The 14,099-nt window shown below is 38.6% G+C and overlaps 1 protein-coding gene across 3 annotated transcripts in view; it reads right to left on the bottom strand.

Annotated features, from left to right (window-relative positions):
* Window positions 1-3,799: 3,799 nt before the first annotated feature.
* The window catches only part of SPATS2L (spermatogenesis associated serine rich 2 like), a 75,982-nt gene continuing 65,682 nt past the window's right edge, over window positions 3,800-14,099 (bottom strand). For all 3 annotated transcript variants that reach the window (XM_005484200.4, XM_014265115.3, XM_026791618.2), the window contains 5 exons: window positions 13,835-13,893; window positions 10,351-10,460; window positions 9,717-9,819; window positions 6,700-6,920; window positions 3,800-4,903 (listed from right to left, as the gene is read on the bottom strand). In XM_005484200.4, coding sequence (XP_005484257.1) covers window positions 4,508-4,903; window positions 6,700-6,920; window positions 9,717-9,819; window positions 10,351-10,460; window positions 13,835-13,893 — 889 coding nt within the window. In that variant the 3' untranslated portion in view covers window positions 3,800-4,507. The remainder of the gene's footprint in view (window positions 4,904-6,699; window positions 6,921-9,716; window positions 9,820-10,350; window positions 10,461-13,834; window positions 13,894-14,099) is intronic.

Below are 14,099 nucleotides of genomic sequence, written 5' to 3'. Positions count from 1 at the left end.
TTTCTGGGGCTGCAGGGTCTTAGTTACACCTGGCCTTCCATGTCCTTCTGCAGGTCCTTTCAGAGGGCACTACAGCAAAGCACAGAAGTTGAGGTCAAAATGCCGTGGTTTAAAGAAAAAGCCTCCCTCCTTCCCCTCGTGCAGGCTGGAGGAGACATTCTTGTAGCAGGGCAAATGTTGAGTAATGATACTGAAACAAAGAGCTGCTGTATGTTTCTATCAGCAGAGGAAAGGCAAGTTTGGATTGTTGATTTTCAAGAGCCCTTTTAGCTGTTTAAATCAGTGAACAAAACCTGGCTTTGTTTTGTATGCTTGCTAAGAGTTGGGTGCCGGGTTTTTTTTGCTGTTTTTATGACTACTTTTGCTTCTCCAGCACAGTAAATACAGCTGTCTTTAAGAACATTGCCAAAAAGCAAGTTCTTAAAATTCCTGAGACTATTAGAATTACAGAAGGGTTCTTTAAATGTTTTATTTGCTAGAACATTAAAGCCATCACATTTTCAGGTTTTGCTTCCAACCATAAGGACTTGAAACATAATTTGCACAAGTAAAAAGCCCCAAATTTTTCTGTATTAACATGAGACATTTTGCCATAAACGGTAGTGACTATAAAGGTATAGAGCACTATAATTTTCTGCTATTGGTGTGTATATGGAAGACCAGCTGACCTTTAGATTATTTAAGCTGGTGTTTTTTCTTTAAAAATAAACCTGGAGATCAACAATCCCAAGGCTCTTCCTATCTCAACAAAAACAGTTTCACTGAACAAAGGACAAAGCAGAAATTATTGAAGGATACTAACATCATGTACTCTAGTATTCTTTGATCATTTGAGACTAAATTTGTGAAATTTATTTTTCATAATAATCTGACTGAAAAGCAGTTTTTAATACTTCTGTGTGATTTCTACTTCACTATTTATTCAATATCTGAGCACTTTACCATGCACCTTAAAATATTTTTACAAGGCTGTCTAAAGCTGATTTCTTTCAACTTTTGAATTTGGAAAGCTTCTATAAACATGGAATCAGAGAATATAATTTAAGTACTAAAAGGCATACAAGAAAAAGCATTGAGAACATTCCTACAGGACTTTGTACTACCTCAGTGTTTACTTAATTATTTTGGTAGTACAGTATTTTTCAAGTAACATTTGTGCCATTTGCATTACAGCAGCATTAATGAGTCTTCTCTTTGTCGTGGACATACTAGCTTGTGTTTAAATGAATAAAAACCAACCCCCTTGAATTTCAGTAGATGAAATGAGAAAGTGGCTGTGGTGAAGAAGGTAAAGAAAGAAAGAATTGATTTTATTTGTTTATTTTCAATGGGATGAGGTGCTAACATGGCCTTTTAACTTATCTAAGTAGGCACTTCCAGCATGTTTTTTATATCACAGAATCTTGATCACTCTTGATTAACTGCTAAGAGTGATAATGAAGCATTTTATGATAGATGGATAGCATTAACTTTCATGGTGACTGGAACTAGATGCACTGCCAAGTGGTGTGACAATGGCTTACTTTAAATCTTTGTGAAATTATAAATCATTACAGCAGAGATCATGTTAAAAAAGAAGTGTTCAGCAAGTTATTCCAATTCCAGAATAATTAGGTTTTCTTTAAAGGAGACATTTTCAAGCACATTAAATGCAGGGTTTTTTATCTTTTCTTTTTTCCCAAACATGGTTAACTAATGTAAGTTTTCCAAAGATCCTGACTGCATTAAGTTAACTTCACTTTTTAGTCTTCCAGCTGTGTATGCAGATCTTTATTTTGTCCTTACACTGAATTAAACTTACACAAAAGATAAATAGATTCAACCTGCTTTAAAATACTGCCTCCTTAAGATGTGTTTCCATTTCTGGAAGAGCACTAAGTGCAGTGGGAATTCCATGTTTGTGTTTGAATGAGGCCAAACAGCTGTATTTGCTTTGCCAAGTGAGGGGACTTTTATATAAAAGAGGACTGGCCTGGAAGGGAAGCCTTGTCCTGCCATAAATTCCTTTACTGCCCCTCAACAAGTCCCTTAAAAGGAGAATTGCAGGTAGTTGTCTCTGCAATGAGAAGATAAAACCAGTTTTGTTGAAGATGAGCCCAAGAGCTTTTGGCTACTTGTAACTACCATGAAATGGGCAGATATAATTCCAAGTATACAGAAACCCATGAAATGAAAGATGAAGAGTCTGACACAGTTCCAGAGTACAGTCACAAAATAGGGTTAAAATGTGCATTGGAATAACCTTCCCAAACCAGTGCAGACACTAGACAAAACTTGGTGTGCTAAAACTGCAGCATGCCCACAAGCAGCCCTCTCTACAGCCTTACCAAACCCACACACAGCTCTTTAACAAAAAAGATGTCTCTATATCATCAGAGAAAAGAGAAATGCCATCTCTCACCTGTTAGTCCTGGATCTGTCTGTACTGAGCCTCCAGTACATCAAAGCTTGGCTGGTACTGAAGAGCACAAGATGGTCCTGTTGTGCTGAGTTATGACTTATGTTACAGATTTTATTTATTTATCTGCAGAAGGTCACTTGTGAGAAACTGACTTAAGGAATAAAGTAACTTTCAATAATGCAAAAATCAAATGTAGAAGCTATAAGGAAGGAATAAATGTTATTACAGGTAAGTTAGATTTTCTTTTTTTTAGGAAGGATTATAAGAAGAGACACATTTCACAGCTTAGATGTAGACAAGAAGTTCCTGTGTAATATCTGCATAAAATTTATAATTAAATCTCTTAGAGTGAGGTTACAGTGAAACTGTAGATAAACTGTAAATAATTAAAAACTGTGATGCAGCAGATAAATTTTGAAAAGCTACCTATCTGATGGGTATGCACAACAGAGATTCTGGAATTTCAGTTCCATCTACTCCAAAACATTCAGCTTAAAAGTGTGATAGGTAGTTAACTAGGATAATAGTGGTGCTTGCAGGGCTAAGAAAGCCAATGTCTACCAACACGTTTATTTTTCTTTCACCACTCTTGTAGATGACAATGAGTTACTGGCCTTTTAAAATCAGGTTTTACCAATATTCACATGTGGGACACTGTATATGCATATAAAGAAAAATAAAAATATGGGAATGCACTTCACTCTTCCCTTGGAGATTATTTTTCAAAGGCCCCAGAAGGGAATAATCCAGTCAGTACTAAGGAAGTGTACAGTCAGAGAACAGAAATTAGGCAGAGGAAATTGTAAAAAGCAATAGTGAACAATCACCTAGGTGTAAACTTTTAAAGCTACTTAAGTGTCCTCCTGCTCTTACTGACCTTTAACACCTTTCTGATTCTGACACTTGGGCCAACAGGTCACTTGACGCCAGCTTTAGATTCTGACACCTTACAATGTTAAACAATAACTTCCTGTAAAATGTGCTCAGCATGGAGGTGGTTCTCACGGCAAGGCTGTGGCATTAGAATAAAGCTGGAAGCAAAAGCCTTAGTCCAGTCCAAACTCAGCTGAAAGTCTCCCATGGATACCACTTCCACTACGCAAATACAATTTGAGTAAGAGCACAGGTTAGGAACTGCAAAGCAGCAAACAACAGAGTATTTTAGAAAGAAGATTTTAATTATTTGGAAGAAACAGGTTTTCTGAAATACAGAATCAGAACATAAAGACTAAGTAATTTATTAGTCATAGCTCTTGTTATGGACAGATGGTTCCTACAGCAAAAATATAGAAAAATAATTTGAATTCAAGTCTAGAAGACCTGCAACTTTTCATATGCAAAAAATAAATCCAACTAGTCATAGAAAAGTGGCTGATAAGGATGGAGAACAGGGCTGTGCATCTGAATAGCCATTACTATATACATTCCAAACTTAAATGAGCATATTTCCTCAGCCTCATAAAAATAGTTTGTCCATGAAAAATACCAATATGTAATACATTTAATACAATTTATACTTGAATTTAAAGATCTCAGATTATGGAATAATAAGCTAAAATCAAATTAACTGCTTTTTCAACTCTTCTTGTATAGAACAATACTCTGTGTGTATACAGTGTGCATGCATGTACATGTATACACGTACAGAAAGAAAGAAGTGTATAGAGATTTGCTGAAAAATTCTACAAGATTATTTGATTTCACTGCAGACCATAGCATACAGACTTCCTGGGATCCTTCTAACATGGGCTGTTCTATGAAATAATAAGGTTGACTGGTATAACCACATATCTACAACATGTTTTTGCTATTATGAATTTAATTACCAATTTATCTTTCCAATCTAGATTTAATTTTTCTAAGAAGTAAATGCTGCTTTGGTAAGATTCTGTACAGTCATGACAAAATAAATGCGAACATATTGGGGAAAGCCTTGAAAGTATGATTTAATTTTGATAATTAGTAGTAATAAAGATACCAACAAGTTTTAAGCAGCAAAAGATTTAAAAGACTACGTTCTGACTTATTTTCTTCACCAACAAGCTTTCCGAGCAACAAACTAAAATGAAGAGATTGAATTTCTCTGCCTGCCATCACTGTGACATTTTAAGCCACCAAAGTCACAGCTGGCACTGAAAGAACAGTGGCATCAGCAGAGACCTCCATCCTTGCAGGACATAAATTGCATTGTGACGCCCTGCCAGCGCTGCCTTGGAAAGGCCTGTGCTCTGCGGTGTCCGGTGTGTGGTGCTTCCGTCGGGACTTCTCCGAATGCGTCGCATTCTCTGTGGTCCTTGCAGTTGTAGACTGCTCTTGATTTTTCAGAGCTCCTTTATTTTTAGATCGAAAGCTGTTATGCTGCTGTCTTCTGTGTTCAGGCCTGGAACCACTCTTGGTATTTTGATCTGCCTCATTACTGGCACCTTGTGACTTATGAGATCCATTGAGCCGCATGTTTTGGTGCTGTGAGTTGAATCTCCGTCTCTGGCTAGAAGGCCCATTCTACCCAGAAAGAAATCAGATAACTGTTAGGTTGTCTGAATCCTTCCAACAAGCCAAGAAACACTGCAGTCAAAATTAACAGTGTTGCTGTTAGGAGGGAACAGGAGAGGGAGAACACTAAAAAGTTTTAGTTGTTACCAGAGTCTCTTTATAATACCTATAATCAGAACTATGAGTACCCCACTACATCTGAGTAGCCTGGAGATACAGATGGCAGGCTCGTCACTGATGCCAAATTAAAATCTGCCATGATTCAAGAGAATACAGAAAAGGGGATGAAATTCTAGACATCTCAACAGCAGTTGTTGAGAAAAGGGATCTGCAGGTTCTGGTCAAGAGAAGTTAAATATGAATCAGAAATGCCTTGGCAGCCAGGAGGGCCAAGCGTGTCCTGGGGGTCACCAGGCACAGCATCTCCAGCTGGGCAAGGGAGGGGATTGTCCTGCTCTGCTCTGCACTGGGGCAGCCTCATCTCAAGTGCTGGGGGCAATTCTGGGTGCCGTGATATAGGAAAGACATGAAACTATTAGAGAGTGTCCAAAGGAGAGTCAGGAAGGTGGTGAAGGGCCTTGAGGAGAAGCCGTGTGAGGAGTGGCTGAGGTCACTTGGTCTGCTCAGCCTGGAGGAGACCTCACTGCAGTCACAGCTTCCTGTGAGGGGAAGAGGAGGGACAGGCACTGATCTCTGCTCCATAGTGACCAGTGACAGGACCAGAGGGAATGGCCTGAAGCTGGGTAAGGGGAGGTTTAGGTTGTGTATCAGGGAGAAGTTCTTTACCCAGAGGATGGCTGTGCACTGGAACAGGCTCTCCAGGAAAGGGGTCACAGCATCAACCCTGACAGAGCTCAGGAAGTGGTTGGACAATGCTCTGAGGCACATGGTGGGATTCTTGGGGTGTCTTGTGCAGGACCAGGAGTGGGACTCAGGATACTCTGGGATTCTCTGAGCAGTTAAGAAGTACTGAAGAACTTAATACTGACTTTTTCCAAAATAATCACTATTGCTTTCCTAGTAAAGCATTGTACAAGTACTGCAGTATGACTGCAAGAAGAACAGACATGCCACATGTACACTGAAGTCAAGTGAAGAATCCTCATTCTGGAAGACACGTCCATTGTGATATTTTTGCTCAGAGGATGCTTTGATTCTTAGTGGGAAGTGGCTGAATTACTCTTATTTGCATGCCTGACAGGCCAGGTGATTCCATACATGCTCTGACATTATGCACTGTCTTACATTTCTCTCCAGGCATTTACTTGAACCTAAAATCCCTACTAGGACGAAGTTCAGACCAACTTTAGCAGCAGCTTTACCTAAGAACTATTACAACAAAATACAATTCATATATGAATCCTATATTTATAAAATACTACTACTAATATAGCAGAATACTATAACCTGTATTATAGAGCTTCTGAAATAATATGCTTTTAAGCCTGGCATTTAAGCAAAGATTCTGCTTTCAAAGTGTATGTAATAATTTGTCAAGGACTACATGTTTCTCCTCCATACCACTTAGCTAAAATGAAGGGGTTTTCTTTTTCACTCTATTACTGCCACTAGATACTTCTAAACAGACAGCTGTCTTGTCTTTACTCATATGCTATTTCTACTTTGTACGTTCACACTAACTTCAAAATGAAGCTGGAAAATATATGCTTACTATCTTCAAAAATTATTAATTGAATGTAAACCACCAACCTCTATTTGATTTTGTATTAACAACTTTCAATGCTGTATTTTTCTGAAAGTTTTGAAGTAATTTAGTTCAGTTCATGGCTGATTTGACATGTTACCTGCTTATTTGTTGGGACTCCTTGAGAGGAAGATTCTGTAGGATTGGAAGAAGGATGACTTTGTACTTTACTGCTGGCTGTTTTATTATCAGAGTTCTTGGCATTACTAGAGGACTTTCGGTTGTGCGTATTTTGCTTGCCGGTTGTTGCATGTGAGGTCACTGAAGACAGCAGTAAACTACATGGTGTTCTCGAGGAATAGTTGTTCTTTGGGTGAGAAACTGTAAAAAAAAGGGATTATGTGTTATTGGTTAAATAATCACCATCTAAACAGAAGGCTGTATTCTTACCCTGCTTACAGTTAATTTTGGAAGCACTGTTTCAGTCTCACTTTGAGTAATGAAGTAAGCTAACTTAAGCTAACCATTGAAGTAACTTGGCTGGAGTCAGGCTATAGTGTTCTACAACTCTAAGTCTGCCTCATTGCAAAGCATTTCAGGAGATAAAAGAGCCACTGTGGTGGCACTGCACTAAAACTGGAAGAAGCCTGGCAGAAGGCCAGGCTTTTGCCATCCAAGAGAACTTGACTTATTCCTCTCTAAAGGAAATGGGTAAAAAAGATTCTTCTGTATCATGGGTATCTATAAAAAAACTGGAACTGAATGCAATGCACTAACCCGCTTTATGCAGACAACAGCAGTCTGCACCATCAGGAACCACTACTGAGCATCTCAGTATATTTCTACTCTCTACTTCTCAGTTTTTTGAGATTGCCTAATTTACTAAGCACTGTCATGTTAGGATATGAAATGCGCCCAAAATATCCTTGATTCCTCTCTGCATTTCTTCAAGCTGCCTTTGTGAAATGGCCCCCAAGCAGTCTTGAAGAGGATTCTGAGGCTAATGAAGTTCTTGATCTTAATTTGCTCTCCTGACTTTTCTGATTATGGAATTTTTCTGGTTCTTTCTGGTACAGATGACAAATTTGAGGCTCACTCCAGAGAGACACCTGCTGTTTTTATCTAAGAGGTATTTCTATTTTTTCCCTTCTAGTACAGAGAAATAAGATGAGGAATCATTTTAGTAACTAAGCATCATCTGTTAGGTTTTCTGAGGATGTTATTCACTTACACCAACAGCTACTTCTCCCACTAGGTGTCCTCTTCAGAAAAATAATGCAAAGATCTGCACATTGAACTGAATTTTCTCTCCTGAATTCAGTGAGGCCAACCACCCCTGAATTCTATTAATTCTCTCTCATCTAAAACAGACTGCTGCACATGGAAGCCCATATAAAAATCCAGATGCTCATAATAAAAATCTATTTTTAACAAAAAAGATGTACAAGGAAAGGATACTAGGTGTTCTGATATATGTCAATCCAATTATTTTTGTTTCTTCCTGTCCTTCATTTTGAGTATATGCTGTCTATGATCTCTTCATGCTAGAACATTCCTTCCTTTGCACAAGTTCTACATGTTTGGTTATTGCTTTTGTTAAAGCCCTTAAGAGTGGCTGTTCTCAGCTACAGCCTTTGTATAATCCCTTGTTTGAGAAGTATTTGCAGCTTCTAACAGGGTATGAGTCTCATTGAGAGTTGATGCTAAGAGAAACGTCTTTTGTACTGAAAAGCTCTTGTCAAAAACACCAGTCATCACAAATTGCTCATCTAAGGTCACTGAGGGCAGGTATGAGCAAAGTTCTTCAGACACTCAGTGCACTATCAGTCATTTCTAGGATGACGCTGCTCCCCTGATAATAGCTGCTTTTCTGACTTCACTGACCTGATTTAAACAGGCTTGCATCAAACTATGCTTATGTAATGCTTTACTGAAATGAGGTATAAATAATTAACTTGCAGAATTAACTGCAGCTGCAAGTTATTCAGGAAAGTAGTTCAGTGAGTTTTAAAACATAGTCTATGGTTGTATCAAAAGCAGCTGTGGTATTATTAGTCAGGATAATCTTTATGGAATTTTCAATCTCTTATACTTCAGGCTATTAGGATCTATGAGGTGACTGTAAACAATTAGATGCATTACTGGGAAGTTTATGTCTTCCTGTGAAACATCCTGGGTTGGTTTCACTGAGAGACAGGATGTGGGGTTAGATGGAACTTCAAAGTGTTCTGCAAAAGCAATTCTTACGGTCTAATGAGTTAAACTGGTTATGCCTCCAAGCAGTCAGTTCTTTAGCTGTGCAATCAGAAGCTTGTATTGGCAGACTGTGTAGTACTTTCTCTGTTTTCTACTTTCAGGAACTACTTGAAAACATTCATTATTTTCCTTCTACCAAGATGCACTTGTTCAGTATTGTTTTACCAGTTTTCTCCTGAATGGAATAACAAAGGACGTGGTAATGTACTGGGCAAAGCCTTATATAATTTACTTTGTTTTAGGGGGAAAAAAGCATGACAGAGACAAGAAATAGGCTCCTATTTTGCAACAGGGACATGATACTTGAAGGAAAAAATGTGAACCTGAATTTCCAAGCAGAAGGGCAGATGATTTAGAAAGAGAAGCCTGGAGAAAAAGAGGCTGAGGGGAGACCTCACTGCTCTCTACAAGTACCTAAAAGGAGGTTGTAGCAAGGTGGGATCAGTCCAACCTTAATGATTCTATGATTTGGGACTCTAGATGGCTCCTGAAAAACCCAATGAATACTGTTAAAAAGCTGGGGAGTTACCTCTTAGCAGGAGAGATCTGAATTGGTCTTATGACATTATGCTCACACACAGAAGCTTCCAATTTACTATTTATTTATAAATTACTGAATTAGTTTATTCCCTAGAGTTGGGATCCTGTTTAGATTGAAAACTCCAACTGATCTGACTAATACCTAGACATCTCTGACAAAGATGGCACTGTGCACCTGCAGATGGAGCGTGCAGCCCAAGCACAGTGAATCTAACATGTTGCAAACTGCTGACTTGTGTGGGTTCAGCAGTCCTGCTGCATCCAGAGACACCACTCATAGCGGGCTTGCTGCACACTCACACACTGGCAGCACATGTGCTGTCAGCTCTGCTGAACAAATATACTCTGAGAAACTCAGTCAGAGGGATCATCAGCACTTACTTTCTCCACAGAGCTGAATCTGGGTCTTCAGCTGCTCTGTATCACAGGAAAATCGGGCAGACCTGCCCAGCTCTTCATCATATTTCCGCTCACTCACAAAGTGCTGCAAAAACAGACATGTTAACAGCGATTCACATTCTGAGCAAAAGACTGTATGGATGATAAAAGAACCAATCCATACTTAAGTTCACCTTAAGGCTGAATAATTCTTGACCCTGCCTTGTTCACAAGATCTCTGTGCAGAACCAAGTATTTTCCCATCCTCACCAAATTACGTCTCCCAGCCCAGTGATGGGTGGATCACTCCCACACCTGGGAAGTGGAACTTCATTTCAGCAGAGAATGTATGTTTGATTACTGACGCTATCAGGTTTACTTGCTGAGTCTAAATGATACACAAACAACAAAACTCCCCACTGCTACACTTAGGAGGGGATAGCTTACACTTCTCTGATAGCATCTGCACACTGCTCAGAAGTGTTACAATGCTTTAAGAAGCTACACTTTCCCTATGGAAAGCTATTTACCCCTCATCCAATAGCAGGAATAAACAGCCTGGGAATGTTAATGTGACAACTCTTCCTTGGCATTTCTGCAAGTGGCTAAAACACCCAAGCAGAAGTGAATGCCTGACCTTAATTTCAGCCCTGAGTTCAGAGAGTTGTGCTTCAGCCATCTGACTGGCTAGGTCTGCCAGTCTCTTCAGCTCCTCTGCTTTCTTCTGCCGAGCAGTCAGGATTTCCACTGCCAAATACCAACAGTCAGTCATTAATGCTAGGAAGGTAAACTGCTCTGTAATTTATTAGTCTTTGGGCCTTAAGATGGTACATCCCATGTGAGACAAATACATGGACCATTGACTTCAACTGGACTTCCAATGTGATACTAGCACAGATTAAGTTGATTACACTGAACTGCCTGATTTTGAAGAAGATTTGAAAACGGGATAGCTGTCAGAAAATCAAAGTTAAAACTATCCTCTAACATTCAGATGAACAGGGGCAAAGATGTGTTGTTTTGAGTTTTCTAGTGTTTTATTTTGAAGCATAAAAACAGGGAGCCTTCCAGAGACATTGAAAGAAGCATTACATTGAGTCACCAGCCTGTTTCTGAAGACATGCTATATTTGATTTACAGAGGGGAATTTCACTTCCTCTGAAATAAACCTGTTCATATACAGTTTATGTTAAAGTCATTTGCATCACAATTTTGCTTTCGCATATAGAATATATGTATTTGCCATTTCAACAGCAAAGCAGCATTGACAGCAAACAGTCTTTATGAAAAAAATACTACATATTCATTACTGCCTGTCTTGTATATTCTATGCAAGCAAGGGGTGAGTAGTTGTATTCTTATAGGGAAAGATGAATCATAAACCATGAAGCAATGGTCTAGTTGTACACAAGATAATATGACATCATAATTTTGGTGGAAATATATGCGAACTATTACCAAAATGGTGACTCAGAGAAAAAGCAACAAGTGATTAATTGGATGACAGAATCAGTACTTATGGGAGAGAGGAAACATCATCTAAATGTAAACCAGTAAGAATCATAGTCTTTTGTCTTGAACTTACACATACAGTCAGGTACTTAATGTAAATTATCCTAAGGACACAGACTCCATTACAGCAGTAGAAATTTTAGCTTCTTTGCCTTATTTTGTCCACAAATTTCCACAGCACACTTGACAAGTCATGTAACTAGCCTATACTTTCTAATGCAGTTTTTAAAGGTGAGAAATAATGGTATTTCGTGGACAGTTTGTTCCTCAACCCATTATAATTTGTTTAATCAGATAACACCTTCTTTTGAAAGCATTGTAAAGTCAATAGTTTGGGCCAGAAGTGACCTTTAAAGGTCTCTAGTCCAACCCCCTGGAATCAGCAGGGACATCTTCAATAGATGGGGTTGCTCAGAGCTTGACCTTGAATGCTTCAAGGGATGAGGATCTCCTCTCCTCTGGGAAACCTGTTCCAATGTTTCACTGAGTACAACATGGTCCAGCAGGCACAGGGAGACACAGCTGCACCGGTACAGTATGTGGGAGCAAACAAACTGTGCAACTGTAGAGGAGTGTGTGTCACACGTGGCAGGGAAGGCAGAGGGTGGCTACACCTCCTTTAGCCCTGCTGGTAAATCTGTGCCTATATTATTACTTATGCCAAGAACTGCTGCTGTCTTTCCAGCTGATCTTTTCTATTTCATTTTTTTACAATATGGTCTACAAGAGTGGGAAAATTTTACCACATCAAATGAACAGTTCATCAGGTGCTTACCTTGTTCAATAGTTCTGCTTTACTGCTTATTCTAGGTAATGCTAATACTGTTCCTCACCAAGATCAATATCCTCTCTTTGCTAAAGTGACTACCCAGACCATATGATCTCATCTCATACTGGCATTCATTTCCATGAGATGCCAGCCAAATACCCATGTTTTAAAAAAACCCTGAAATTACCATATTTGGATTTTTTCCTAGTGTTTACAGCAAGAATAAGATCACCCGCTGTAAAACAGTCCTTGAGTGCAGCAAAGAGCATGTTACAGTCCTGTAACAACTTTTTGCCTAAGTTTCTGAAGGCACTTTACAGCCTAGAGCAGCCTTGAGAGGCAGCAGAAACCACACTGCTGGATGCAGTGGTACTGGGCCATCAGCGGCCATGTGTGGAGCTGGCAGGGAAATGGACACAGAACAAACCACGTGCAAATGCAGCACTCTGTGTGCTGGTAGGTAGGAATTAGCTTTACTTTCTACAAAAATTCCCATAACTGGACAAGATTAATGAAGGGGCCCAATAAAACCGTCAGCCATGGACAGTGATTTCCAAAATGTGGATTTGTTTGTGCAGTTAGGGCTTAAAACTGTGTCTGCTGATCAGTGGGAATGCTGCCTTGGTGTTTCTGGGAATGAGTGCATGTTCTGTAGCTGATTATGGCTACCTGGTATCTGGTAACCAAAGGTAACCAAAAACTGCAGATACATATTCCTCCACAAGTCCTTCCCAGAATAACACAAAGCTTCAAATTCACATCTCTTTCAAGTTCTTCCCAGAAAATTAGCAAATAAAATTAAAACAACAAACTTTGCAAATCTCTGCCATTGTAACTTTCTACCTTCTAGTTTCTACACATATACAGCTGCAAGAGACTTGGACAGCAACAGAGAATTTAGAGCATTTTTTTCAACAAATTTCAATTGTTATACTTCTGTAAACTAAGTGAGTTCTAAATGCAGATGAAGCATTCAAGAATGTTAAATGTATTTGTGACCCTGCTTGGAAGGACCTTAAATTCACAAATCAATAAAAGGATTGTATGCATTCCTATGGAGGACATTTTCATCTGCCAGGAAAAGTATCATTCTAATAAAGCTTTGGTTACTCTTCAATTTCTTGCCTAGCATTCTCTACTGAACCACGTCCTCCTGTATTTTCTGGAGGTAAATACAAACATTGTATCTTGGATGGATCCTGAGACAGACATTGTGGCATCCTAATACAAGGCTCATCTTGCTTCCCCTCCTCTGCTACCAGAAAATATATACATAAAAATGCAAAAACCAAAGACAACATAAAAGCCTGGAATCAGATTGACTCCCACAGATTATTAAGAAAACAGACTGCAGTAAAGATCTGTTTTGTGATTTTAAAAAAAACCTCTAATTTATAAGTTTGATCACTATCCCTTAAAGCTATGCAAGGCAGCACAATAACCTACTCCCTAATTCCAGTATTCTAACTTATGTAGGTAATACAAGCAAGCAAAAAGTGATTGATAAATGGAAATAAAGTAATTGAATAGCCACAGAAATGAGAGAAAAAAAAAAAGAGTGGTCAAAAAGCTCTGATATGTAAGCAGAAGGAGTAAGTAATATAAATCTAACTCCTTATCACCTTTTGGTTTACCTTAATTTCATAATACTGAAATTTTGATGCACAATCCTCATAGAAACTACCCTAGCACATTAAAGCCTTATTTGACTACACATATAGAGTGAAAGATGATGGAATGCTGCTAACCAAATTAATGGGTAATGTTATTTTCTGCCAAACAAAACAACTGTTTCAACAGTATTACAAAATTTCCCTGTGTATTTTTTTTTTTTACTTACTGGCTTCTTCTTTAACTTTATCAATTTCTGCCATTAATGACACTTCTTTGTCTACGATGCTAAAAAAGAAAAAAAAAAGAAAAAAAATTATTTAATTCATGCTAGAACTCCATCAAAATCAAAAGCTATAACTATACAGACTTCAGGCATTAATAATGGGCAGTTTTGAAATGAGTAAGACTTAAAAAATTGAAGCTGAAGAAATACCTAGGCAAGCCAGCTACAAAAAATGAGTGATAATGAGTGAGTGCTGCTTTACACAAAC

Source organism: Zonotrichia albicollis, chromosome 10, assembly GCF_047830755.1.
Source record: "Zonotrichia albicollis isolate bZonAlb1 chromosome 10, bZonAlb1.hap1, whole genome shotgun sequence".
NCBI classification, from domain to species: domain Eukaryota; kingdom Metazoa; phylum Chordata; class Aves; order Passeriformes; family Passerellidae; genus Zonotrichia; species Zonotrichia albicollis.
Note: the sequence above shows the minus strand (reverse complement) of the source record. Positions and strands in the feature narration are given on the sequence as shown.